A 25,950-nucleotide genomic window follows, 5' to 3' on the forward strand; every position below is an offset into this window, starting at 1 on the left:
GCTAATGTTGAAGAATCGGCCCTTGATCCTCAACCTGCACATTCTTTCGTCGATCGGCCACCAACCGATCACGCGCCTCTGCATGTCGCCCATCACTATAAAAGCTGTTCCCAGCTCACGTGTGTTGCCGCAACTCTGGTAGATGGTATGATTACCTCTAAACGTTCGCACCATAGATCCTGTCCAACACACCTCCTGCAGCGCTACGATTCCGAACCCGCGGTCCTTCAGTATATCGGCGAGTATGCGGGTGCTCCCGATGAAGTTGAGAGATCTGCAGTTCCACGTACCGAGCTTCCAATCGCAAGTCCCTTTTCGTCGCTGTGGTCGTCGCCATTGGTATCGGTTCGCATTCTTCTCTTGTTGATTTTCCGGTGCTAGTCTTTTTTACGGCTGGCTCGCAGGGCCTGACACCAACCCACTAACCCAGGGAGCTGGGCTTACCTTCCCGGAAGCTACGGGTTCTGCATTGGCATTTCCTCCAACTACAGTGCTAAATAGCTAGGCTCGAGCGCCAGTCTTCGCCGGGGGTGGTGTTTTTAATGGGCGCCCAGGAGATAATATTTTACCTGAGCTTCCACCCCCAGGGCTTCCATACATTCCGCATTTTTGGCACTATCGATGGTTACCGGGTTGGTCAACTCCACAATCGAAGAGAAAAGTTTGTCCGAGTTTGCCATATGCCTGCTTGCTCCAGAGTCGAGTATCCATTCCACCTTGTATCGCGTAGACTTGTTTAGTTCATCGGGAGAGACCAAAGCCACCTCTCGGTCCACCGGGATCTCTACCGCTTGAGCTCGCGCATAGTTTCTTGCTCTAGGACAGGCCGCACGTCTGTGGCCAAATGATCCACATCCAAAACATTTTCCGTAAAATTTGGGACCATCCTCCGACGTATTCTTCGCCTTTGTCGCCAGAACCATTCCTTCAGAATTATTCATCGCGCTGCCATCCCTTCCAAATCGCTTCCGTTCCTCTGCCAGTAAACGAGCCTTCACCATGTCCAGCTTGATCTGGTCATCCGCTAGGTTTTCCATCGCCGTTGTCACAACATCATAGGAGGCCGGCAACGAAATGAAAAGTTGACTCACTTGATCGAGTTCTGTCAAAGTCGCCCCGGCGTCCGTCAGCTGCCGCACGAGTTCATCGAATCGCCGAAAGTGATCGGCCAACGCAGTACCCTCATCCATCCGGAGGAGAGTCAGGGATCGACGAATGTAGGTTTGTGACGCAAATCCCACCTTGGAGAACGTGTTTGACACGGATTCCCACATGGTCTTCGCTGTCGGCTCGTCCCGGACGTATTCCAGGTGACTATTGGCAATGAATGTTACCAGCAACGCCTTCGCTCTGTCATCCTTTTCCCGGAAAACCTTCTTCACATCTTCGGACGCCGCATTCGCTGGTGGATCGACCGTTATGATATCCCGAACGCCTTGAGCTGCCAGCTGGGTCTCGACACGGAACTTCCAGGTGTCGAACCCGTCTCCGGAGAACTGAACTATTCCAGCCTTTTTCGCACTGGTGGTCATGGTCATTCTTGCTCCCGGATTCCAATTCAAATCTTGAACTTCAACGGCTCTTCGGGTTTCAAGTTCTCCGTAGTGGATTTCTTCTCCGTCCCGGTTGGCATCGGTTCCAGGCTCTTCAATTTCTCCAATTGATTGGTTTTTGATTCTTCCGTGGGTGAGACTGGGCCCACAACCTATTGAATGAATGATGTTTCTCGCTTGATGGTTTATTGAAGAATAACTTATTGGCTAATGACTACAGCTATTTATACTGTCAAAACTGAATACTTCAGCTGTTTCTTTTGATTAGCAACTGCTACTACGATTGGTAATCTTTGCTACTTCAACAGTTTGCTGAGTTACTCCTAAAGACTTGAGATGTGTAGAGTATGGTTTTCTTTCACGAACTGCGACAATCAACGACAATGCTCAGAACTGTGGCCTGAAGCTCCAATCGAGGAATGGACTAAGTCCTCAAGGGAGCCACCTTCGTATTCGCTGCAACAAGTAATCATTGTGGTTCACACAGGGGTTCACAGCAGGGTTTGACGTCCGAAAATACGCTGCCGCACTGTACGCACACTTACTGGAATACACAAATACGTGCAATTGCAGATCTCGATATCGCTCTTTTGTAGCACCAGTGAAATAGCTGCGAGGAATTTTCAGACTTCGAACATCTTTGAATAAGTGGGTCCAGCTTTTCCAGCTTTGTTGTAGATCATAGTTCACTTTTTCGTCTCATTGTATCCCTTCTATCCAGACTTCTTGCAAAAGCATTTTTCCCGTGCACCACAAAGAGGCTCAGCAGACCCAATGGATCGAAGAGTGACATCAGACACTTTAGTATATGTCTTTTTGTAAGATGTTTGTCGTCCTGCAACAGCACAGTGATTTCTTCCTTCATCTCGGTGGAGAAACTGGAAGAGTCTTCCTGTGTCAACCACAGGAGCCCGAGTACCCGGTCGAAGTCACTTTGCTTGTCCATAGCGAAACTCTTGTCTTCTCCGGGTTTAACTTCACCTAAGGCGGTTAGAACTTCACTACTATTGGATAGCCAGATAGCTCGAAACCACCTTGCTCGTGAATGAAATGTATTTCCTGAGACACTTTTATTGCCTCCTCTGTGAATTCAAGAGAGTCGTCTACATAATGATGGTTCACAATACCTTTGACTACTCGGGCGTACGTCTTTTCAAAGTCCTTCGCATTCTTGTTTTTTATTTGTTGGGCTGATACCAAGGAGCATGTCGAGTCGAGCTTAGCAACTTCTATCAGGAACACTTCAGGTGTTTCGGACGTATCGATGCGCCAAAGGAACCTCTGTGAGTGGCATTCTTCCTTGCATATAAGGATTTGGTGGAACATCTCCTTCATATCGGAGCAGACGCCCACTTACAACTGGCGAAAATGTACTAGAACACCGGGAAGAAACGGGATCTTTCAGTAGTACCGTAGTACTAGTTGAGTAAGATTCCGTTCACGGCCGCCCTAGCATCCCAGATCATGTGCATCTTCCCTGGTTTCCGAGAGTGCACAACTGCTCCTAGCGACAAGTACCACACAATTAAGAGAGTTACACTAAATAGTTGATGTGCGTCATTCTATATCAATTTTTTTATCTGTATATTAACGAGATTTTTAGCTCTAGGCTAGTTCATCTCGGGACCCACGCTTTGCTTCCCTTCCGAAGGAAGAACTCACATTTTGGAAGTTTGTCGGGAGGGAATTCGATCCCAGGTCCTCGGCGGGATAGTCAGTGTTCTAACCATCACACCCAGGTCCGCTCCATTCTGTATAATTTTCAGCCTAAATTTAGTTGAAAAATCGGCAAAAAGCGAGTTTCGACGGAAAATGAACCGAAACGCTTATCATTTAAATTATTCGCGTGTCATTACGTGTACCATTATCATAATTCTTATAAAACATGTATGATATTAAATAATGTAATTTTTTCAGCTTTAAGTCAACCGCAAAATTATTATTGCTTTTATCATTATCATAATATGAATGTGCTCTATTTAATAAACACAAGAATAAACACCATACTATGAACAGTATTTTTCTATTCGGGTTCGATCTTAAATTTTAAAAATTTGAAAATTTTTCTTCAGAGCAAATATTGTTCGGGTTGTCCATTCCGACACACGAATCACCCCTCACCATTCGTTTTCCAATAAGAAAATAACGGCACTCACCGCACACTCTTCCCACTCACACACATGCGCCAGACCTCGTGTTGCCGACGTAAACATTGAGCTCTGCTCCTACGAACACAAACAAAAAATCACGTAAAAATCACGCGCTTTTGACAGTTACTTTTGTGCGGTGGTGACCTGTCATCATTCCTTTTTCTCTTCCATACTTTCGGATCGGTTCTGCTGGAGACTCGCGGAATCACCATCGTCGTCCCAGATAATCCTTCGCCGTAACAATCCGTGTCCGTGTGTTCTTCCGTCGGCGCCGGTGTGTTGGAAAAAGTGATAGTTTCGTTGGAACAGTACATAGTAGAATGGCAGCCTGTACGGAAGTGCTGAAACGGGAGTTTCCCTCGATCGACGGCGAGCTGCTGACGTACGTGGAGGATGTCCTCCAGAGTGGAGCGGACGAGTTCGAAGACGGCGAGGAGGTTTACGAGGCGATCGGGGCGATTCTGCACGAGGTCTCGCAGGACAAAAGCGAGGACGACATCCGGCAGATCTGCGAAATTTTCCTGGATCTGCTGAAGCCTCGGAGTGGTGATAGCGGTGGAGGTGGCGGCGGTGGGAGAAAAGTGTTGGGAGCTCCGATCAACTTGAAGGAGGTAGCGGCTTCCCAGGATGCCGTTCAGGAGAACATTCAGAGTATTTGGGTGGTTTCGAGGGACGACAGCTTGAAGGTGGATTCCAAGAAGCTGGAGAAGGCGGAAGCTAAGAGGCAGCAGAAGCTGGAGAAACGTGAGCAGACTAAACCGGCTCCCGGCGTCGGAGTAGCTCCGGTGCTGCAGATGGCCACGGCTTCGCAGGTAATCAGCAAGAAGGATAATAAAATGGAGGCGAAGGGAACGAACCGTTCGATGGACATCCGGATTGAGAACTTTGATGTGTCGTTCGGGGACAAGGTCTTGCTACAGAACGCGGATATGCTGCTGGCTTGTGGTCGTCGGTACGGGTTCGTCGGGAGGAACGGTCTGGGAAAGACGACGCTGCTGAAGATGATTTCCGGGAAGCAGCTGCAGATTCCGAGTCACATTACCATTCTGCATGTGGAACAGGAAGTGGTCGGAGATGACACCCTGGCCATTGATAGCGTCCTGGAAGTGGATGCTGTACGGACGGAGCTGCTGAAGAAGGAGAAAGAACTGAATGCTCAGATCAACGCCGGTTCCAGCGATCCGGAACTCAGCCATGAACTGTCGGAAGTTTACGTCCAGCTGCAGAACATCGAAGCGGACAAAGCGCCAGCCCGTGCCTCAATCATCCTGAACGGTCTCGGATTCACCAAGGAAATGCAAGCCCGAGCCACCCGGACCTTCTCCGGAGGATGGCGAATGCGTTTGGCCCTGGCCAGGGCCCTCTTCTCCAAGCCGGATCTGCTCCTTCTCGATGAACCGACGAACATGTTGGACATCAAGGCCATCATCTGGCTCGAGAACTACCTCCAAACGTGGCCAACGACACTGCTCGTTGTTTCCCACGACCGGAACTTCCTGGACACCGTTCCGACGGACATCCTCTACCTGCACTCGCAGCGAATCGACGTCTACAAGGGCAACTACGAGCAGTTCGACAAAACCCGTACCGAGAAGCACAAAGCCCAACGGCGGGAATACGAAGCCCAGCTGGCGCATCGGAACCACGTGCAGGAGTTCATCGATCGGTTCCGGTACAATGCTAATCGGGCCGCCAGTGTGCAGTCCAAGATCAAGATGTTGGAGAAATTGTAAGTATTTCTTCTGGAAGATGTTCCTCACAGGCATAATAACTTTTGATCTTTTTATAGACCTGAACTGAAACCAGTGGAGAAGGAAATCGAAGTGACGATCAAATTCCCCGAGGTGGAACCGCTGAATCCGCCGGTGTTGCAGCTCAACGAAGTCCAGTTCAAATACTCCAGCGACAAGGTGATATTCAATCTGGTCAATCTCAGCGCGAATCTGGACTCGAGGATCTGCATCGTGAGTACTCACTTCATGTTTAACCTACGGTCCTAGTATTAAAACAATAAAGGATGTCCGTGTCTGGATGCCCTCCCCCTGGATATTCGATCTTGACGCGATGGGAGGGCTTAACCCATTAGCACTTTAGCGCCAGTTCATTCACCACCGCTTGGACTTTGAGCTAGATATATCTAGTTTACGAGTTGAGCGCAAGTGAAGGAATCGCCGTAAGTGCTAATGGGAACCAAAGGAGTATCCGTTGTGCATTTATCACAAGTCAAAAACAAGTAATAATTCAGCTTGCATAGACCTAATCTTTGTATTCTTTGAATTTTCTTAAATTTAACAATAATTGTTAAATTTAACGTAACGCAAGGGTGGGTAGGGGAGGTCTCTGCGTTACACTCATCATTCATCACTTGAATTCGTTAGTACACAGCAGGATATAATTTAAGACGGGTATAAAGATAGTATGGTCGTGTGCGTGACCGACGGCTGGTGAATTTTGCCGTTTTTCGGTGAATTTTCTGAGCTTCTTATTCTTTTTCTGTTCTTTTGGTTCACGATTGGAATTTGTTATGGAAACTTTTTGCACCATAAAACAGAAAATTTCTTCAAATGTGCAAATAAATTAGGAAATAGTAAGGCAATTACTAGCAAGCATCCCTCTGATGCGATCTGGTAGCAAATATCGATGGTTTTTGCTTCTTTTCTGTGATGTTTCGACACTTTCAGAAAACTCACCAGCAGCCGACTCGGTTTGCTATAAGAAATTTCGGCTCAACTTCGGGTCTCTTCGGGTAAACTTGTTCCGTTGCTAACGAAAAAATTCTCACTCATACGCGAACGCTCGTGTACATCTTCCCCCCCTGAGTACACAGGACAGGGTACGCTAGGATAAGTTGACTTACAGCCTTACAGATTAAATTCATTACAATTAGTTACGTTAACAATAAAAGTTACAAATTACAAAAAGTTACAAATTAGAAAATCATGAACTGATTAGGTAAAGATAAAACTGTTAATTGATTTTAAGAGTTTATATTTGTATTTCTTATTTTTATAGGTTTTGTAGGGATCAGTATATAAAAGTTGACAAATAATCATCATCATTTTTATTTTTGACAAAAATCAGTTAACTTAACTTTTTTGTTTTTATATCTTAGACGGTATTATTTCACTGACCAAAAAAAAGCAGGAATTTAGTTACATGTTTCTTCAGGACTTAGGACGGTTGACAATGTAAAGGGTTACGGTGGATATAATATTACTTTGGACTGAGATGATCACAGATATGCAGAAGACGACTAGCGAAATTAAGAGCACAGTTTGATACATTATGGACTATATTTTGACATAAAGGGTCATTGAATGGAAGCTCAAAAAGTGTTATCTAACACTAATATGAGAGTTATTTGGGGATGATGCTGGTGCTGTCAATGACTAACATCGGTTATTGATACTATTGGTAATCAGCTTGAAATAATTTTCAGAATGTATTATAAAATAACTGAATGAAGATATTATCTGATTATTGTTTGGGGAAGCTGTCAGAAAAACTAGTTGCCCATATCGGCTAAAAACGCTAGCTCTGGTTGCTGTCTTCGAATAATTTTCAGAAATATCAAATCTTTAAAAATTAGCTACGACACATTTTTTTGCTCTTAAGAATAGTACTCTGAAGGTGTTATAATGGTGTTAATTAGTAACAGTGGGACTTAATGTTTTAACGTCTTTATTCAGTGTGTAACAGTAACAGAATGACAGTGTAATGAAATCTTCTTATTCGCTAAATCTTTGACTACTATGATCGGTTTCCGTCTTGAACTCCAACACTCCTCCTAGACGGTAGCGGTCAGTCCGGCCATTTCTGCTAACTTCCTCATTCTCATCCTTGCCAATGGTTTCGTCAATAGATCTGCAACCATGTTCTCAGTCGGACAGTAGATGCAGTTTATCTCACCTTTCTGGATTTGGTCTCGCGTGAAATGTAACCTTGTAGCCACATGTTTTGTTCTATTGCTGAATTTCTCGTTGATCAACATCTTTAAGCAACTTTGATTATCTTCATGTATGGTAACTTCCTGCTTCTCATTCAGATCCTTCAAAAGTGATTTCAGCCAGATTGCTTCTTGTACAGCTTCCGAAAGTGCGATGAACTCAGCCTCAGCAGTCGATAATGATACACAAGATTGCTTCCGGCATGCCCAGCTGACTGTACCACCATTTATTTTGAATATGAAGCCGCTATTTGACTTGCGATCCTGCCTGTTTTCCGCCCAATCCGCATCTGAATATCCTATAATAGCATTCGGTCCACCATTTCTGCTCAATCGTAGTTTGAAGTCCTTATTTCCTTTGAGGTAGCGCACAACACGTTTCAGCTCGGTCCAATCAGCCTGCGATGGATTGCTTGTTTTCCTACTCAGTAACGAAACCGCAGTGGATATATCAGGCCTTGTATTGACTGCAACGTAGAGTAGTTTTCCAATTAGTTTTTGGTATTCGACATTGTCCGGTAGTTTGTTTCCATCATCTTCTTTTTTCACGTATCCTGGATCCAATGGAATGCTGGAGGGCTTCGCGTCTTGCAAACCAGTAGTCTTCAAAATCTCGCCAATGTATTTCCGTTGATTCAAAAGAAAATCTCCAGCTTTGTCTTTCTCCATCTCCATTCCCAAGTAAAAGTGAATATCAACTAGGCTGCTAAGCTCGAAACATCTGCCTAATGACTCCGCAAGTTCCTCAATCATCCGAGGATCTTCACTTGCCACGATCAGGTCGTCTACGTAAACCAAAACGTAACACCAACGTCCATTGAACTGTTTCCTGTATAAGCATGGATCCGATCGACAGCATTCAAATCCGTTCCGAACCAGCTCATCGTTTAGTTTCCGATTCCATGACCTTTCCGCTTGCTTCAAGCCATACAGACTCTTCTTTAGCTTGCACACCTTCCGTTCGTTGCCCTTCGACACATACCCAGGCGGTTGACGCATATATATCTCCTCCTGAAGGTCACCGTTGAGGAAGGTAGTTTTAACATCATATTGCTTAACGATCATCCGCTGTTTTGCTGCTACTGCCATCAAGGTTCGGAATGTTGTCTGCCGCACAACCGGCGCAAAAACTTCATCGTAGTCGCTTCCATATTGTTGACTATATCCTTGAGCGACCAGTCGCGCTTTAAAACGAGCAATTTGACCATCAGCTCCGTGCTTGAGTTTAAACACCCACTTACAGCCAACTGCCTTTCGACCGGGAGGTAGATCCACAAGCGTCCATGTTTCATTTGCTTGAATCGAATTGAACTCGTCCTCCATGGCTTTTCTCCATTCGTCTGCATTTGAAGATGATATAGCTTCTCCAAACGTTTTCGGTTCCATTGCCAGACATCTACGATCGTCATCAGTAGCAACACCACTGAATCCGGAATCCAGGCCGCGTTCTGGAACATCATCATCGAATCCCTCAAAATCGCTCGAACACCTCGATGCCTGTGGAGAATTTGATACGGGAAGACCTTTGCAATTGACAGAAAAATCCTTATACTTGCCCGGTAAGGCGTGCTCCCGTCCGCTGCGCCTCAACACCTGTGACCAAGGTGGATTTGAAGTTTGTCGCGAAGGGAGCACGGTCACATTTGTGTCAGTCGGAATGTTGAACAAGCTATCTTCAAACTCATCTTCATCTGTGTCGGAATCATCTCTTTCTCCTTAAACGGGTTGAATTCCTATTGGTTCGGGCTGCTCATCAATCTCCAGTTGCACAGTTGACCGTTTCTTGACTGGAACCAAACACGAGTCCGTCATCTCGTCCAAGAATTGTACTTCCCTGCTCTTCAGGAAAATCTTCGAAGTCGGATCATACAGTCGATAACCTTTCGTCTCCTCCTCAAATCCGGTAAGTATACATTCCTTTGCCTTTGGGTCCCATTTTCTCCGCTTTTGTTTCGGTACTTGCACCATCGCCTTCGTCCCGAAAATACGTACGTGTGACAGGTTCGGTTTACGTCCACTCCAAACTTCGTCCGGTGTCAAATCGTGACCTCGAGTCGGAGAGCGGTTTATCAAATATACCGCCGTAGCCACCGCTTCTGCCCAAAATGATTTCGACAGCTTCGCTTCAAACAGCATACACCGAGCTCTTTCAACGATTGTCCTGTTCGCCCTTTCCGCCAGTCCATTCTGTTCCGGCGTGTAATCATTCGTCGTTTGATGCTTGATACCCGTTCTCTTCAAATACTCTTGGAAACAGCTGTTGATATATTCTTTTCCGTTGTCCGTGCGTAGGGTTTTCAACTTCAGGCCAGTTTGACGTTCTGCCTGCGCATGAAATTCCTTGAAGCAGTTCAACACTTCCTCGCCAGATTTGGAATTCAAGAAATACACGAATATTCTTCGAGATTTGTCATCAATTAACGACACGTAGTAACGACTCCCGCCAAAAGATGCTTCCTCCATTGGTCCAGATATATCAGAGTGCACAACTTCGAGTAGTTCCTTTGCCCTCGAGCCATTCTTGCTGAAAGGGATGCGAGCTTGTTTTCCCATTGGACAAATACGGCAATCACGATCATTTCTTGCATTTACTTGAACGCCATTCACCAGACCATTTGACAACTTCTTGACGCTGTTAATGTTCAGGTGTCCCAAACGTTTGTGCCAAACTTCAATGGACGCTTAACACGAGCTCAACATAGCCGATCCGGTAGGCTTCAACTGATCCAGCTTGAATAAATCGTTTTCGATGACGCCTGTTGCCACCAAGCCTCCATCCGCATTCATCACCTTACAGCCACTAGAGTCAAACAAGACGCTGTATCCTCGCTTCACAGTTTGGACTACCGAAAGAAGGTTCGTTGATAGCCCTGGTATATACTGGACATCACGTACCGGAATCTGCTTCTCCTCTTTACAGCATGCAGGATAGAGGTTGGCCGTTCCGCAAGCTTCAATTTGCATTGATCCCTTGTTGGCAGCTACAACCGTCCCTCGCGCATCCTTCACATCTTCCAGCAATTCCAAACTTTTTGTCATGCGCCGCGTTGCTCCGGAATCCAAATACCAGTCGTCTTGATCCATCGAATTGAACGTAGATAAAACAGTACAAAATGCATCTGCCTTCCGATTCGCTTGATTCTCCGGACAGAACTTGGCAATGTGTCCGAACTTGCTGCACTTACGACATTTCGGTCCTTTCGCTTGAAAATGTTTCTTCGGCTTTGCTTGATTGTTACCCTGGTTACCGGAAAATTTTTCGTTGTTCCTGCCCTTGGCAACCAGCGCAATCTTTTCACCTGGTCCCGGTACCGTCTCTTCTTGCAACAAAATTGTCTTGATCGAGTCTCCAGTTATCGGTGTACCTGAATTTTTCAATGCCATCACCATCGGTTGATATCTCTCTGGCAACCCGGCCAACAGCAGAACTCCAACAAAACGGTCAGGAATAGGGAATCCAATTTCGTTAAGTTGATGACAGGTCGACAACATCCGGTTTGCGTAATTCTCCATGGTTCCGCAGCCTTCCAGATCGGTCCTGATGAGTTTGTACAGCAATCCGACTTCCCGTGTAAGGCCAGTTTCCTCAAACGCGTCGCAAAGCTTCTTCCAAACTTCCCGTGCTGTAGCCGCTTCCCGGACATGGTAGTAATTTTCAGGTTCCAGAAATAGGATAATTCTTCCTCTTGCTTTTCTAAAGGTGTTAATTAGTAACAGTGGGACTTAATGTTTTAACGTCTTTATTCAGTGTGTAACAGTAACAGAATGACAGTGTAATGAAATCTTCTTATTCGCTAAATCTTTGACTACTATGATCGGTTTCCGTCTTGAACTCCAACATGTTAACCTAGACAGCCTTTTTTCTCTCTGAATGTTGTCCAGTGATCTCGGAGATTTTCGATTATTGAAATATTGTTCAATTATCAAATCATCTTTGGAGCTTCCATTCGATCAAAACACTAGTGCGATGGGAAAAGTTAAAAACAGTATTTTTAAAAACTACTACGACCCAATGCTAATCACTACACACTTTGCTCAAGTTGACGACATCGTCTAGTCCATCGTGAGTATTGGTCCTAGTAGGGGGAAAGTTGGGAAAGGGTTCAGGCTTTGCTATCAGCTGTCCTGCAGCTCCACCTGGTCACTCTACAAAAAAAAAATAAAAAATAAAAAAAAATAAAAAAAAAATAAAGGATGTCCGTGTCTGGATTGTCGGTTGGTCCAGAAAGTCTTCGTAATGAAAATTTCCTTGATTTCCTTGGACATAGACCTGCCATACATGCAAAATGGTCATTGCCAGAGGAAGCTCTCAGTTAATAACAGTGGAAGTGCACCTAGAACACTAAGCTGAGAAGCAGGCATTGTCCCATGTGGGATGTTACCGCAGTAGGCCTTAGTGTTTTAAGCACCTCTAAAGCATACTTAGCTAAAACCAAATAATCATAACTAGATGTGTAGTATACTGCCCCACTCGCATTACTGTCCCATATGAATAGAAATCCCTACAAAGATGGGACTGTTATGCGAGTGGGGGCAGTATAGGGGCAATCAACCACAGCATCTCCAAAGAAAGTTGCCTCTGCGACTTTTCGTTTTGAAAATTTATTCAGGGATTGCTCCAGGAGTTCCTAAAGAGTCCGCAAAGTGTGCTTTCTGGAATTTTCTGGATTTCTTTGTGGCAAACCTTTCGGAATCTCCTCTAGGCACTCTTTCCACGATTCTTCCGAAGTTCTTACACGGGTTCCTCCCCGTAGTTCCCTTCGGGATTACTCCAGGTTTTTTTTCCTGAGGTTAAGCCAGGAGTTTTTTCTTGGATCGCTCGAGGAATTCCATCCGGGATTTCCTCCAGAAGTTCTTGCCGGTGTTGCTACAGGAATTTCTTCGGGGATGTTTTCGAGATAGGTATCTCAAGGAATTCTCAAGTTTTGTCCAGGAGCTTCGTCTGGGATTTCTCTATGAAATCCTTCCCGGAATTCCTACAAGAATTTCTTCTGGGCTTGCACCAGGAATCCCTTCGGGAATCTTCAAGTTACTCGTTCAGGGACTACTCCAGGATTTTTTTTCCTGGGATTCTTCCAAAAGCTTCTTCCGGGATTCTCTTAGGAACCCTCTTCAGAGGCCGAAACTCTTTATGGAATTGCTACAAGTGGTATTCTTTCATGAATTCCTAATATAATTCCTACAGGACATCCTTGAGGTATTTTTTTTAACAATTTCTTAAGGAATTCCTCCAGCAGTTTTGTAAGAAAATTCTCCAGTTCCTTCTGGGATTTCTCCAGTAATTCCTTGCATTTGTAAAGGAATTCTTCTTGAGAATCCCAAAAAAAAAAAAACTTCTGAAGACATTACAAAAGAAACTGGAAGAATCTCACTTTTAGCGAAATTCCTGAAGGAACTTCTAGGAATCTCAGAAGGGGCTCATGGAGAATTCCTGGGAGAATCTCGGTAAGAATTCCTGAAGAATTTTCGGAATGCCTTTTTAGAGTATCTCGGAAAAAAAAAATCCTGTGTTTTTAGAGTCCAATCTCCGGGTTCCGACCATGTTCTACAACCTGTTCGATGTTTTTTTTTTTTTTGCAATAAATAGGATGTGTAATCTTTTTAGCTCAAAATAGTGTTCATCAGTTCTTGTTACAAACGGCTGAGGCACCGTTCCATGTTGTGCCATCCACTGGATAGTTTTGACTTTTGAGTACGAGTGTCTGGTACCATGTGTAGTGTAGAGTTGTACTCTGCTTCCAGAAGCAGAGTACAACTCTACACTACAGTAATTTCTATTACGGTATTTTCTTGCCTCTACTAGTCAGGTCTATATACGATATGTGGTAAACATTAGGAAATCACATAGCTTCTATAGGAAAATCACATACCTTTGCAAAATCCATGTGATATTCCCATATAATTCAATGGACACGCGTATGAAAACAGTCCAAGTGAAAATCAGATGTAAATAATGTGAAAACTTACTGCCTATGATCGCATAACAGTCCCATATGAATAGGAAAACCAGCAAATATGGGACTGATATGCGATCATAGGCAATGTATTTTAACCGCTACTAGCTAATTGTGAACGAGGACTCGCGCGCGCCGTGTGGCTAAATGTATCGCTTCCTAATTAAAGTTAAATGAACCGATTTTAAGTTGTTTCGTGCGTTATTTCACTTACTTCGACCAAGTTTTTCTACATTTATTTGCAGTCTTTGATTTTTATGTGGCACATTTATGTATGTTGTTTGAATAGCATTCTATGGTCGATTGTGACTCCTAGTACCCTTGCCGATTTCACTATAGACTATATCTACCGGATCCCGCGTATTTTGATGCTTCGGAATATGATGTTTGCGGCGTTTCCCAGATACAGTTTCTAATCTTTCTCGATTAACGGCTACGCAGTCTTGGGATTTAAAAAACGAATTGTTTTATCAACCCGACGTTTCGACACGGGGATAGTGTCTTCCTCAGGGGGAAATTTTGTATCGCCGACAAACGGACGTACCACTCTTCAAAACGGCTTGGCACATGCATTTAACGATCAATTTAAATTTTATTTGATTTTCGTGACCACCAGAGGCGCTAGTGTTCGATCGCTTTGACGTTTACCAGTGTGCACGATGCTGAATGATGCAAACAAAAATCACAGGTGATTTGTGTAGTAGTGTGCGTGTTAGACTAACGTCAAATCGAAATCCACCTTGGCCACAGTGTCTCTCGCGGGGATCCAAAGATTTCTCCAGGAATTACTTCAAGGATTCCTCCAAGAATTTCACCAGGAATATTCCTAGGCATTTTTCCAGGAATTTATCTAGGGATTCCTCCTTGAATTCTTGTAGAGATTTCTCCAGGATTTCTTCCAAATATTTCTCCAGGAATTTCTTCAGGGACTCCTTCAGAAATTCCTCAAGCAATTCCCCAGGAGTTCTTCCATGAGTTTCTTCTAGGATTGCCTCAGGAATTCTTTCTGGGATTCCTTCAGGAATTCATACAGGCATTCCTACAAAGATTTATCCAGGAACTCCTTCAGGAAATTCTCTAGGAATTACCTCAGGAATTTCTTCACGAATATCTCCATGAGTTGATCCAAGAATTAAATATTCCTGCACATCTTTCAGAAATTTTGTCAGCTATTTCACCAGGAAATCTTGTAGGGATTTCTTCAGAAATTCTTCCAGGAATACCTTCGGGAAATTTTCAGGGACTCTTCCAGGTATTTCTCTAGGAAATCCTCTAGAGATTCCTTCAGGAATTGCTTCTGGGTTTTTTCCAAGGATTGCTCCAGGAAATCCTTCGAAGATTTTTCCAGAGTCTCTCTCTCTCTCTCTCTCTCTCTCTCTTCTTGGCGTAACGTCCTCGCTGGGACAAAGCCTGCTTCTCAGCTTAGTGTTCTATGAGCACTTCCACAGTTATTAACTGAGAGCTTCCTCTGCCAATGACCATTTTGCATGTGTATATCGTGTGGCAGGCACGAAGATACTCTATGCCCAAGGAAGTCAAGGAAATTTCCTTTACGAAAAGATCCTGGACCGACCGGGAATCGAGCCCGTCACCCTCAGCATGGTCATGCTGAATACCCGTGCGTTTACCGCCTCGGCTATATGGGCCCAGTTTTTCCATGATTTTTTCCAGAGTATCCTCCAGGAATTACTTCAGGGATTCCAGGGATTTCTCCACAACTTCCCTCAGGAATTTCTCCAGGAATTCCTCAAGAATTTCCTCTAAAAATACCCCCAGAAATTTCACAAGGTATTTTTTTCAGAAACAAAAAAATAATAGAAATAGAAATCTTTCAGAATTCCTCTAAAGATTTCTCCAGAAATTAATCCAGTAGTTCTTTCAAGAATTCCTCTAGAGATTCCTCACAGAATTTCTCCAGGCATCACTCCTGGACATCTTTCGGAAATTATGTCAGCAATCCCTCCAGGAATTTCTGAAAGAAAACCTGTAGGGATGTGCACAGAGATTCTTCCAGGAAATTCTCCAGAGATTCCACCATGAATTTCTACAGGAATTCCTCTAGGGAATTCTTCAGGGATTCCTCCAGGGAATTCTCCATGAATTTCTCCAGGGATTTTTCCATAGATTCCTCCCGGAAATCTTCCAGCAATTCTTCCAAGGATTCTTTCAAGAAATCCTCCTGAAAGTTTTCATGAGATTTTCTCCATCTTCAAATCTTACCAGAATTCCTCTGAAGGTTTCTCCAGGAATTTTTACAGGGATTGCTCCAAAAATTCATCCAGGATTTTTTCCAGGAATTGCTTCTGCTGCTTCTGGGTCTCATCCAAGAATTCCTCCAGGAATTTGTTCAGAAGTTCCTCCAGGCATTGCTCTAGGATTATCTCTAGGGATTTTTTCAGGAATTCTTTTAGGTATTTCTCTTAAAATTCCTCCACAGATTCCCTCAGAAATTTCTTAAAGATTTCCTCTAGGCATTCCTCAAGAAATTTCTTCAGAATTATTTCTAGTGATCCCTCCCAGAATTTCTCCAGGAATCCTCCAGAAATTTATCTAGGATTTCTTCTAGGAATTCTTCAATAGTTTTCGGCAGAAATTTTCTTGCGGATTCCTCCCGGAATTTATCCAGAAATTCCTCCAGGATTGCTACAGGGTTTCTTCCAGATATTGTAAAGGGTTTTCTCCAGGTATTTATCCAGGAAGTCTTCCAGGGATTGCTCTGAGAATTCATTGAGGGATTACTTTAGAAATTCTTCAAGTGATTTCATCACAAATTCCTCTCAGGTGCTCTTCAAAAATTTATTCAGGATTTCCTTCAGATATTTAAGAAATTCTTCTAGGGATGTACCGAAGTATTTCTCCAAGATTAGCTGATTTTTTTTAATTACTTCAAGAATTTCTAGAGGAATTTCTTCAGCGAATAGTATTGGAAGATAAATTAAAAAGGATGCATATAGGAAATTAACCAGGACTGCTTTCAGGAATTATTCCGGCAGTTTCTTCAAAAGTTTAATCAGGGATTCCATTAGGAATTCCATCACTAAGCGAAACAATTAGTCCACCAATGATTCTTTCAAGCAACACACACACCACAAAACGGCAGCGCTGGTTTTTGGTATCGCAGAAGTCACTGTGACTTACTTTAACCTTCCGTAATTCGCGCGGTTGACTACCTGCGTCAGCACCACGCTAAGGTGCCGGCCAGAGTGGACGCGTCACGCGGCGCGACGCGGTGCAATTAGAGTCAGTCTAGTTAGAGTCTGGCGGACTGTCACTTTCGATCGGAGCCAATCGAGCATGACGTCACGGTGTAGCATTTATCGGTGAGGACACTATGACGTCATGCTCGATTGGCTCCGGTCGAAAGTGACAGTCCGCCAGACTCTAATTATAGGGACTCTAGGTGCAATGCGGCATTTGACAGGTCGCGCGTCGACGCGCGGCAGAACTCCGTTCATTGGAATACAGGGAAAACAATCATAACATGCCAGAGTGCGCGCGGAACGATGCGAAGCGGAAAGCGTTTAGCCGCGCGACGCACGACAAAACAGTGCATGCACTGTTTTTGATGCGAAAGTCACGCGGTTCGCGCGGAGAATTTTGTATTTTTGTGTGGGTTTCGTCCGTTTTTACCAAATCATGGCGGTTATTTTACGAAATTGTTTTTCAAATGCATTTAAATGTGAATGTAAAAAATATTAACATGAATAATACCACATGTTTATTATCCGGTGGCGTCTCGTAACCTCACTTATCACCTATTCTGTGAATCAAAATCAGTAATTCCTTTGAATTTATGAGTAAAGACTTAACGGAAATAATCGAAATCTCTGTCATTCTACACCCATTACAAGCAGAGCTTTCACATTAGCCCTACCATGTTTCATGCACAAAAAGGCGTTTGCACCCTCTCGTTTATTTTACTATCTCAAAGTATTCTACTAGGGCTGTAAGCTTAAAAAATAGTTTCAAAATAAAAATATACTATTTTGAGTTAAAAAACTTGTTCCATTGCCTTGCTGTTTAAAATAAACGAAGGGCGCCATTTTTTAACGTATACAACCCTGTGGTAGCTCTTGTTGTATACGTTAATCTTGTTGTTCATAAAATTTCAAAATTTGTACCTAAAGGACGGTTAGATTTGAGGTTAGGGAATCATCATTGTCCCAAATGTACACCTCTTTTGAATCATCAGAAGTAAATAGCATTTGAAGGTAAATTTAGATAAATGGTTCATTTTTAATTTTAGGTTGAGCACAATAATCACATATTTCTTGGAAATTTTTCATCAAAAACCTCTAGAAAACTGTTGAAATGTTATGACTCTTAAACCGATAGAGAGGAGACAGCTCACTTTGATTGTGTGCTACTGGTTGTCAAGGCGAACCTGTCACAATCTGTCTCTGCAACCCGAGTTGGAAATTATACATTGATGGTGTGAAGTGATCCAATATCCAAAAAATCTTATCAAAACTTCTCACCGTTTGTTGTAATTTGAAAGATGACATAATTATGGTCAGTTTAATAAAATCTATATAAATAAAAATGGAATGGTGTTTGTATGTCACGAATAGGCTCGGAAACGGGCCAACGAATCTGCACCATTCTTTCAGTGTTTTATTCGTGCAGGGCTCCGACGTGTTCGTGCGAAAAAAGAATTAGAAAAATCGACCGGGAAAGCACCGAAAACGAGAAAGTTTGAAATTTCATTGTGCGGGGCATTTTTCTACGGAGCTGCATGTCAAAAAACGCAGTAGGCAGGCAGTACGACGTTTGCCGGGACAGCTAGTAGTTGATAAATAAAATAGTTATGGTCAGTATTCATGTGCAAATGTGCAAAGGTGACGGAAATTATGAAAACTTTTCAGTTTGCTTTACGAACAGACGCGTTGCACCGCGTTCACTGTGGCTATCAAGCCGCGTTGGAAGTCGCGTCAAAAACGCGCCGCACCACGGCGCGTCGCGTGACGCGTCCACTCTGGCCGCAGCCTTAACTAGGTTCGAGTTCGAGAGCGAGCGTCATTCATTAGCCGACCATCGCAGCGTTCGCAAGTGTAATTCTAAAACTGCACATTGTTGAAGAGAAATAAAATTTGTCATCGTTTTAAGAAAACTGAAATTGTTGGTGACTATATTGCAATTTTAGAGAAAACTTTCCATTTTACGGTAGAACGAAAAGCTACCGCAGCTGTCAGACTACTGATTTTCACTGAAGTATCATCAAGCGGCCCAACCGACGCCTTGGATACGACGCCGATGATCATTGTTTGTTGTTGGTTTTCAAGGGTTTTCAGAGCATTTCACCTTGCAAGCATACTTTGATTTGGCCTTCATTTTCAATGATATGATGATTTTCATGGCTGCGGTAGGACTTTGACAGCTGCGGTAGGACTCGGCGGCTACCGCAAAGTGGAAATTTTTCAAAAAATCCGCAATACTGGCAAAAACGGCGATCACTGGAAACAAAAATGACACAACAATGTAAGTGATGGGACGCTGGCGCCACGCAACGAGAGCATAACGACATACTCTGATATGACCGTTACCGTTACAAAGTTTTACACAAGGCAGAAAGCAAAGATAGACGTTAGTTCTCTGTGGTTGGAATCCAGTTTGCAACGGAACCTCATCAAGTCCAAACGTATAACTGCTTGTCGTTCAACTACAGCGCGAAGTACTTCAGTGCCTTCTTTTACGGTTGATGATTGTTGATCTTGTTTTAGGGCCATACTGACGGTAACCTTTTGTTTCTTCATCAAAGCCAGTAAGTAGACGTTCACGAGATTTGGCACTGCCATTTGGCAAAAAAAATAAATTTCCTGCTTCGGTATTTGCACCATAGCTCTTGTTCTTAAACACGCACGTGTGACAAATTTGATTTTCTTCATGGACTTCATGGCTTCAATTTCTTGCGACTGAGGCTCCGCAAACATGTAGACATTTTTGAACGCTTCAAGTACAGTATCGGACAATAAAAATGCACCAAAGCCGTTTTCCCATACAAACTAGTCAACTTTTGATTGCCATATCTCAGTTATGTCTCAACCGATTGTTTTCATTCTTCTGTGACGAACTACAAAACATTTCAATTTACGAAAACTATTGAAAAAGTTCAGTGATAACTATTGATACAAAAGTTACAGATAGGTTGAATTTTGACAATAAAAATGCACCAAGACAAAAAATTGTGTAGCCAAAAATACTGAAGTCAAATCACTATGGTGTCTTCGTCAAATATGTTTCTTCTGTGATGACCAATAAATTTGCTGAAGACACCATAGCTATCTGACTTCAGCATTTTAGGCTACACAATTTTTTGTCTTGGTGCATTTTTATTGTCAAAATTCAACCTATCTGTAACTTTTGTATCAATAGTTATCACTGAACTTTTCCAATAGTTTTCGAAAATTGAAATGTTTTGTAGTTCGTCACAGAAGAATGAAAACAATCGGTTGAGACATAACTGAGATATGGCAATCCAAAGTTGATTAGTTTGTATGGGAAAACGGCTTTGGTGCATTTTTATTGTCCGATACTGTACTTCATCTTCTGATTTAGTTTTGAGAAAATATACAGTCATTCGCCTTGTTCTGTCATCGATGGGGGACACAAAGAAACGATTTCCGCCGTGGGAGTTTACCTTCATCGGCTCGCTAATGTCCGAGTACACCAGTTCCAGTATTGCCGAAGCTCGTGTTCCATTTATTCCAAATGCTAATTGTAATAATCTGTGAAACACTGTTGTTTGGTTGATGTCCTGTACACAAGTGAAGTTTATTATCTTACTCCTTATTGTTGCTCCCAGCATAGCCTACTACATCTCTCCTTAGGTTTATTAAAAATTAAACAATTTTAAGTATAGCTTTACAAGGATAGCTCTTAGGAATTCAAAGTGTCTGTCTGAAACACTATTGGCCAAATCAATGTACTAAGACTGCCTAGTTCATGTGTGCTATCAATTGTAGCTTATCTCCAACTCCAAGACTAAATCCAACCATCTTCTAACAGTTCAGGTCTGCTGATGCGTCCTTGTGCCTATAATCCAAAGGAAGTTATTCCATTAATCTTCCATCAGTGAGGTCATCTGTCGTGCTCGGATAATTTGAAGTTCATCTAAATTAGGTAGGGAAGATACTTGAAATAATTTATAATTAATTACAAAATATGTTCTATACTTAGCTCTTTACAACAGCTGTCCTCTCTTTTTTTTCCTGTAGATTCCTTACCTTATCATCTTGTGTGTTAAATTTTCTTTATTCAAAACGTGTGCGTGCTTAAACACATGCTTCCGAAGTAGCTTCCATGAATTTCCAGGATTAATTATTCTTGATTTTTGTTTATTCCTAAATGAGATTTAATATGGTATTATGTATGTATAATTTTTGCTTCTGTTCTCTTACCGCGTGATGAGATGGACCGAAGATCAATAACTCCCTTCATCTCGTGGAAGACTAGATTTACGCCAAATGGGCTGAGACGAATCTCCTACATTTGGTCTTCATAATGCAGACTGAAACAATACGTTTCCTATGCGTATCCCTTTACCATAGATGGACTGAAGTTTCACTTCCTACATCTCATGGTAGACTGGACTGCCAAATGGACTGAGACGAATCTCCTACATCTGGTCTTTTTATTGCAGACTGAAACCTTGCGTTTCCTATGCACATCCCTTTACCACAGATGGACTGAAGCTTCACTTCCTACATCTCATGGTAGACTGGACTGCCAAATGGACTGATTGCTTTCAAATTGGACCAACTCGATAAACCTTCATTTCCTTCGCTCTGACCCTCATTCCTATTGGTAATTGAGCAGACAATTGACTAAAACACGTCTTTATGGTTTGAAGTGTAATTCAGGAATGATTTATTACTCTAAGTTTTTTACTAATGTCAAATAACAGTGCGACGGCTTTGCCTACTGTGATCAATGGGTTGCTTCGTTCATCAACACTCCTCCTCAACGCATGATCTCGACGCCAGACATAGTTCTCAGTTTCTCCAATCGAACTGCTCCAAGAGGCTTCGTTAGAAGATCTGCGACCATGTCTTCAGTGCAGCAGTAGACAAAACTTACTTCTTGTTTCATTTTGATGTCTCTTGCATAATGAAATCGGGTATCAATATGCTTGGTCCTGTTGCTGAATTTTTCGTTTTCTAGCATTTTCAGGGCACTTTGATTATCTTCGTACATAACTGGAACAAATGGATGTTCATCCAGATCGCGGAGTAGCCGCTTCAACCATATCATTTCTTGAACGGATTCTGATAGCGCCACGAACTCTGCTTCAGCCGTTGACAGCGATACGCACGTTTGCTTGCGGCATGCCCAGCTAATTGTTCCACCGTTGTATTTCATCAGGTAACCACTATTGGATTTTCTGTCATCTCGGCATTCGGCCCAATCAGCGTCGCAAAATCCTAGTAATCCTTCGTCCTTCTTCGTATTGCTCAATCGTAGCCACAGATTTTTGGTCGTCATCAGATATCGAGCCACCCGTTTGAGCTCCACCCAGTCATCTTTTGTAGGACAGCTTGTTTTCCTGCTCAAGATGGACACAGCAGCAGAAATATCGGGCCTGGTATTTACGGATACGTACAGTAATTGACCAATGAGTTTTTGGTACTCCTTGTTATCCGAAAGCCGATCACTTGATTCATGCTTGTGGTATCCTGGGTCTAACGGTATTTTTGACGGTTTTGCTTCCATTAATCCAGCCGAATTAGCAATCTGCTCTATGTAACGTTCTTGGCTCAGAAAGAAATCTCCTTCTTTGTTTCGCTTCACTTCCATTCCTAAATACCAGTTGACTTCTCCCAATGATGTGAGCGTGAATCTGGTCTCCAAAGCCTTCTCCGTCTCAATTATTAGATTGTTGTCCTCGCTTGCAATCAAAATGTCGTCCACGTAAACTAATACATAGCAATGATGTCCTCCTTTGAGCTTCACATACAAGCATGGATCCGATTCACTTCGCTTGAAACCTTGACGCTCCAGTTCCGCATCAAGCCGTTGGTTCCAGGAATTTCTTCTGAGATTCCTCCAAAAGCCTTCAGGAACCCTCTTCAGAGATTTGTTCAGGACTTCTTTCTGGAATTCTTACATATCCCTCCGAAAGTTTATTAATGAATTTTCACAGATGATCCTGGGAATGCACCAGGAGTTTATAACGTAATTGCTCCAGAAATTTTCAAAAAAATCATTCATTGTTTCAAGAGTTCCTAATAAAATTCCTACAGGACACCCTTGAGATATTCCTCCAGCAGTTTTGTAAACACTTTTTCCAATAGGAGGCAATCAGTGAAGTACTAGATTGAAAGTAGTGAGCTGGATTTTTGTATGGTGAGATGATCAATTCTCCATTTCTGCAATGAAATGGAGCAAACAGCGTGGGTTATATGATTTCTTGCCTAATTTAATGCTGTTTGAGCAAAAGTTTGGGTAACTGTGTGGTTGAAGTTGCAAGAAATAAATAATACAACAACACAGTTACCCAAACTTTTGCTCAACCAGCATCAAATTAGGCAAGAAATCATATAACCCACGCTGTTTGCACCATTTCATTGCAGAAATGGAGAATCGATCATCTCACCATACAAAAATCCAGCTCACTACTTTCAATCTAGTACTACACTGATTGCCTCCTATTCCTTCTGGATTTTCTTCAATAGTTCCTTGCATTTGTAAAGGATTTATTCATACGAATCTCATAGAAAAAACTTCTTAGGACATTACAAAAGAAACTGGAGGAGCCTAAAAAAATCCTAACGAAATCCCTGAAGGGACTTCTAGGAATGTCATAGGAAACACCTGGTGCAATCTCGGTAGAAATTCCTAGAGAATTTTCATAATAGCTTCGAGGATTTTTTCTCCGGAGAAAATCCGGGATGATTACGGCACTCCTGGGGGAATCCCAGAAGGAATCCCGGAGATCCTAAAAAGAACTCCTGTAAGAATCCTACAAATAACTTCTGGAGGGAACTTCGAATGGAGTCCTGAATTATCCCCCGCAGAATCTCATAACGAGGAAATCCCGGAAGAATCTCGGAAGGAATTTCTGAAACTCCTGGAGGAATCCCAGAGGAATACCGGAAGGAAACTAGAGGAATTCTGAAATGAGTCCCAGAAAGAACTCCTTAGGGAATGTCAGAAGAAGCTCTTGAAGGAATCCCTCCAACAAGACACAAATCAGTGCAGTGCCTTATTGAAGAAAAGGTGGTCGCCGAGGACCTGGGATCGAATCCCACTCCCGACATACTCACAAAATGTGAGTTCTTCCTTCGGAAGGGAAGTAAAGCGTGGGTCCCGAGATGATCTAGCCTTGGGTTAAAAATCTCGTTTATACAGACAAAAAAAGGTCTCTCTCTCTTCTTGGCGTAACGTCCTCATTGGGACAAAGCCTGCTTCTCAGCTTAGTGTTCTATGAGCACTTCCACAGTTATTAACTGAGAGCTTCCTCTGCCAATGACCATTTTGCATGCATATATCGTGTGGCAGGCACGAAGATACTCTATGCCCAAGGAAGTCAAGGAAATTTCCTTTACGAAAAGATCCTGGACCGACCGGGAATCGAACCCGTCACCCTCAGCATGGTTATGCTGAATACCCGTGCGTTTACCGCCTCGGCTATATGGGTCCTAGCAAAAAAAGGTAGGTTACTTCAATAAAGGCGCTGTCCATAAATTGCGTAGATTATTTTTTGTCCATCTCTTATTCTCTCTTCCCCCTCGTGGTAAACTTTTGTTCAAACACCATTTTTTGAAATTTGAAACCGTAAAATAGGGGTAGACCGTATGAATCGAAAGGGGGGCCAAACTACACCCCCTTGAATATTCCACAAAGCTTCCATATCCTAGTATTGCAATTTTAGAGAAAACTTTCCATTTTACGGTAGAACGAAAAGCTACCGCAGCTGTCAGACTACTGATTTTCACTGAAGTATCATCAAGCGGCCCAACCGACGCCTTGGATACGACGCCGATGATCATTGTTTGTTGTTGGTTTTCAAGGGTTTTCAGAGCATTTCACCTTGCAAGCATACTTTGATTTGGCCTTCATTTTCAATGATATGATGATTTTCATGGCTGCGGTAGGACTTTGACAGCTGCGGTAGGACTCGGCGGCTATCGCAAAGTGGAAATTTTTCAAAAAATCCGCAATAATAAACATGATTAAGGACTGGATAAAACCTGAAGAGAACTATGGTTGTGTAAGGCAATTTGCTTGAAGTCCTACTTGTCTTCTATACGAAATAGGTAGCAAGAATCTAAAAGTGATTTACTAAGAAATTCCCGAAATAGTTTTTAAATGTGTCACTGAGTCACTGAGAGAGATTTCTGATTGTGAAAAATCTCTATGGCTGATAGCAATACAGAAATCGTCTCTTTCCTAGGAAGAAATTCATGAGATGCTTTTCTTCAAAGTTCGTAAGGGACCTTAGAGACTCAATATTGACAAATTTACTACTGTTAAATCATTGATTCCCTGGAAGATTTGTCTAAGATGTTCAACCTTTGCTTAACGCTTGCAGGTCGGCGAGAACGGAGCCGGTAAGACCACCCTCCTCAAAATCATCACCGGGCACCTCCAACCGACCGGTGGTCTGATCCACCCGCACCGAGGTCTCCGCCTCGGGTACTTCGCTCAGCACCACGTGGACCAGCTGGACATGAGCGTGAACTGCGTGGAACTGCTGCAAAATGCCTACCCGGGCAAACCCATCGAAGAGTACCGCCGAGTGTTGGGCAGCTTCGGCGTTTCGGGCGACTTGGCCATGCAGGTGGTCGCTTCGCTTTCCGGAGGACAGAAATCCCGTGTGGCGCTGGCCAAGATGTGCATGGGACGACCGAATTTCCTGGTGCTCGATGAACCGACCAATCACTTGGACATCGAAACGATAGAGGCCCTCGGCAAGGCGATCAACAAGTACTCGGTAGGTTGAACATGGGGGAATCGGTTACAGAACGTGTTGCTCAATCGAGGTTTTCTTTTGTAGGGTGGTGTAATTCTGGTTTCCCACGACGAGCGTCTCATCCGGATGATCTGCAAGGAGCTGTGGGTGTGCGGCGGCGGAACCGTTCGCAGTGTGGAAGGCGGTTTTGACGAGTATAGGAAAATCGTGGAAAAAGAACTGGAAGCGGCTGCGGCGTAGGCGGAGCATTTCGATTGTTGTTCCGGTGGGCAGATCGATCGATTATCATCATTATTATTATTATCAATTGATTATCGAGGAAGGATATATTACTACTAATATTATTACGCTTTGTAACAAGTATACAGAAGGAAAAGAAGAAAAAAAAGTTGTAGATGAACGGAAATATAGACCCCAGCAATGCGAGAAAAGATGA

General features: G+C 43.1%; 1 protein-coding gene across 1 annotated transcript; it reads left to right on the plus strand.

Annotated features, from left to right (window-relative positions):
• Positions 1 to 3,836: 3,836 nt before the first annotated feature.
• Positions 3,837 to 25,950, plus strand: LOC109431574 (ATP-binding cassette sub-family F member 3). The gene is made up of 4 exons (XM_019707810.4): positions 3,837 to 5,432; positions 5,493 to 5,667; positions 25,134 to 25,535; positions 25,599 to 25,950. Exons 1-4 carry the CDS (start codon positions 4,024 to 4,026, stop codon positions 25,752 to 25,754), a joined length of 2,142 nt encoding a protein of 713 aa, XP_019563355.1. The 5' UTR covers positions 3,837 to 4,023; the 3' UTR covers positions 25,755 to 25,950.

This window comes from Aedes albopictus, chromosome 3 (assembly GCF_035046485.1).
Source record: "Aedes albopictus strain Foshan chromosome 3, AalbF5, whole genome shotgun sequence".
Classification (NCBI taxonomy): Eukaryota; Metazoa; Arthropoda; class Insecta; order Diptera; family Culicidae; genus Aedes; species Aedes albopictus.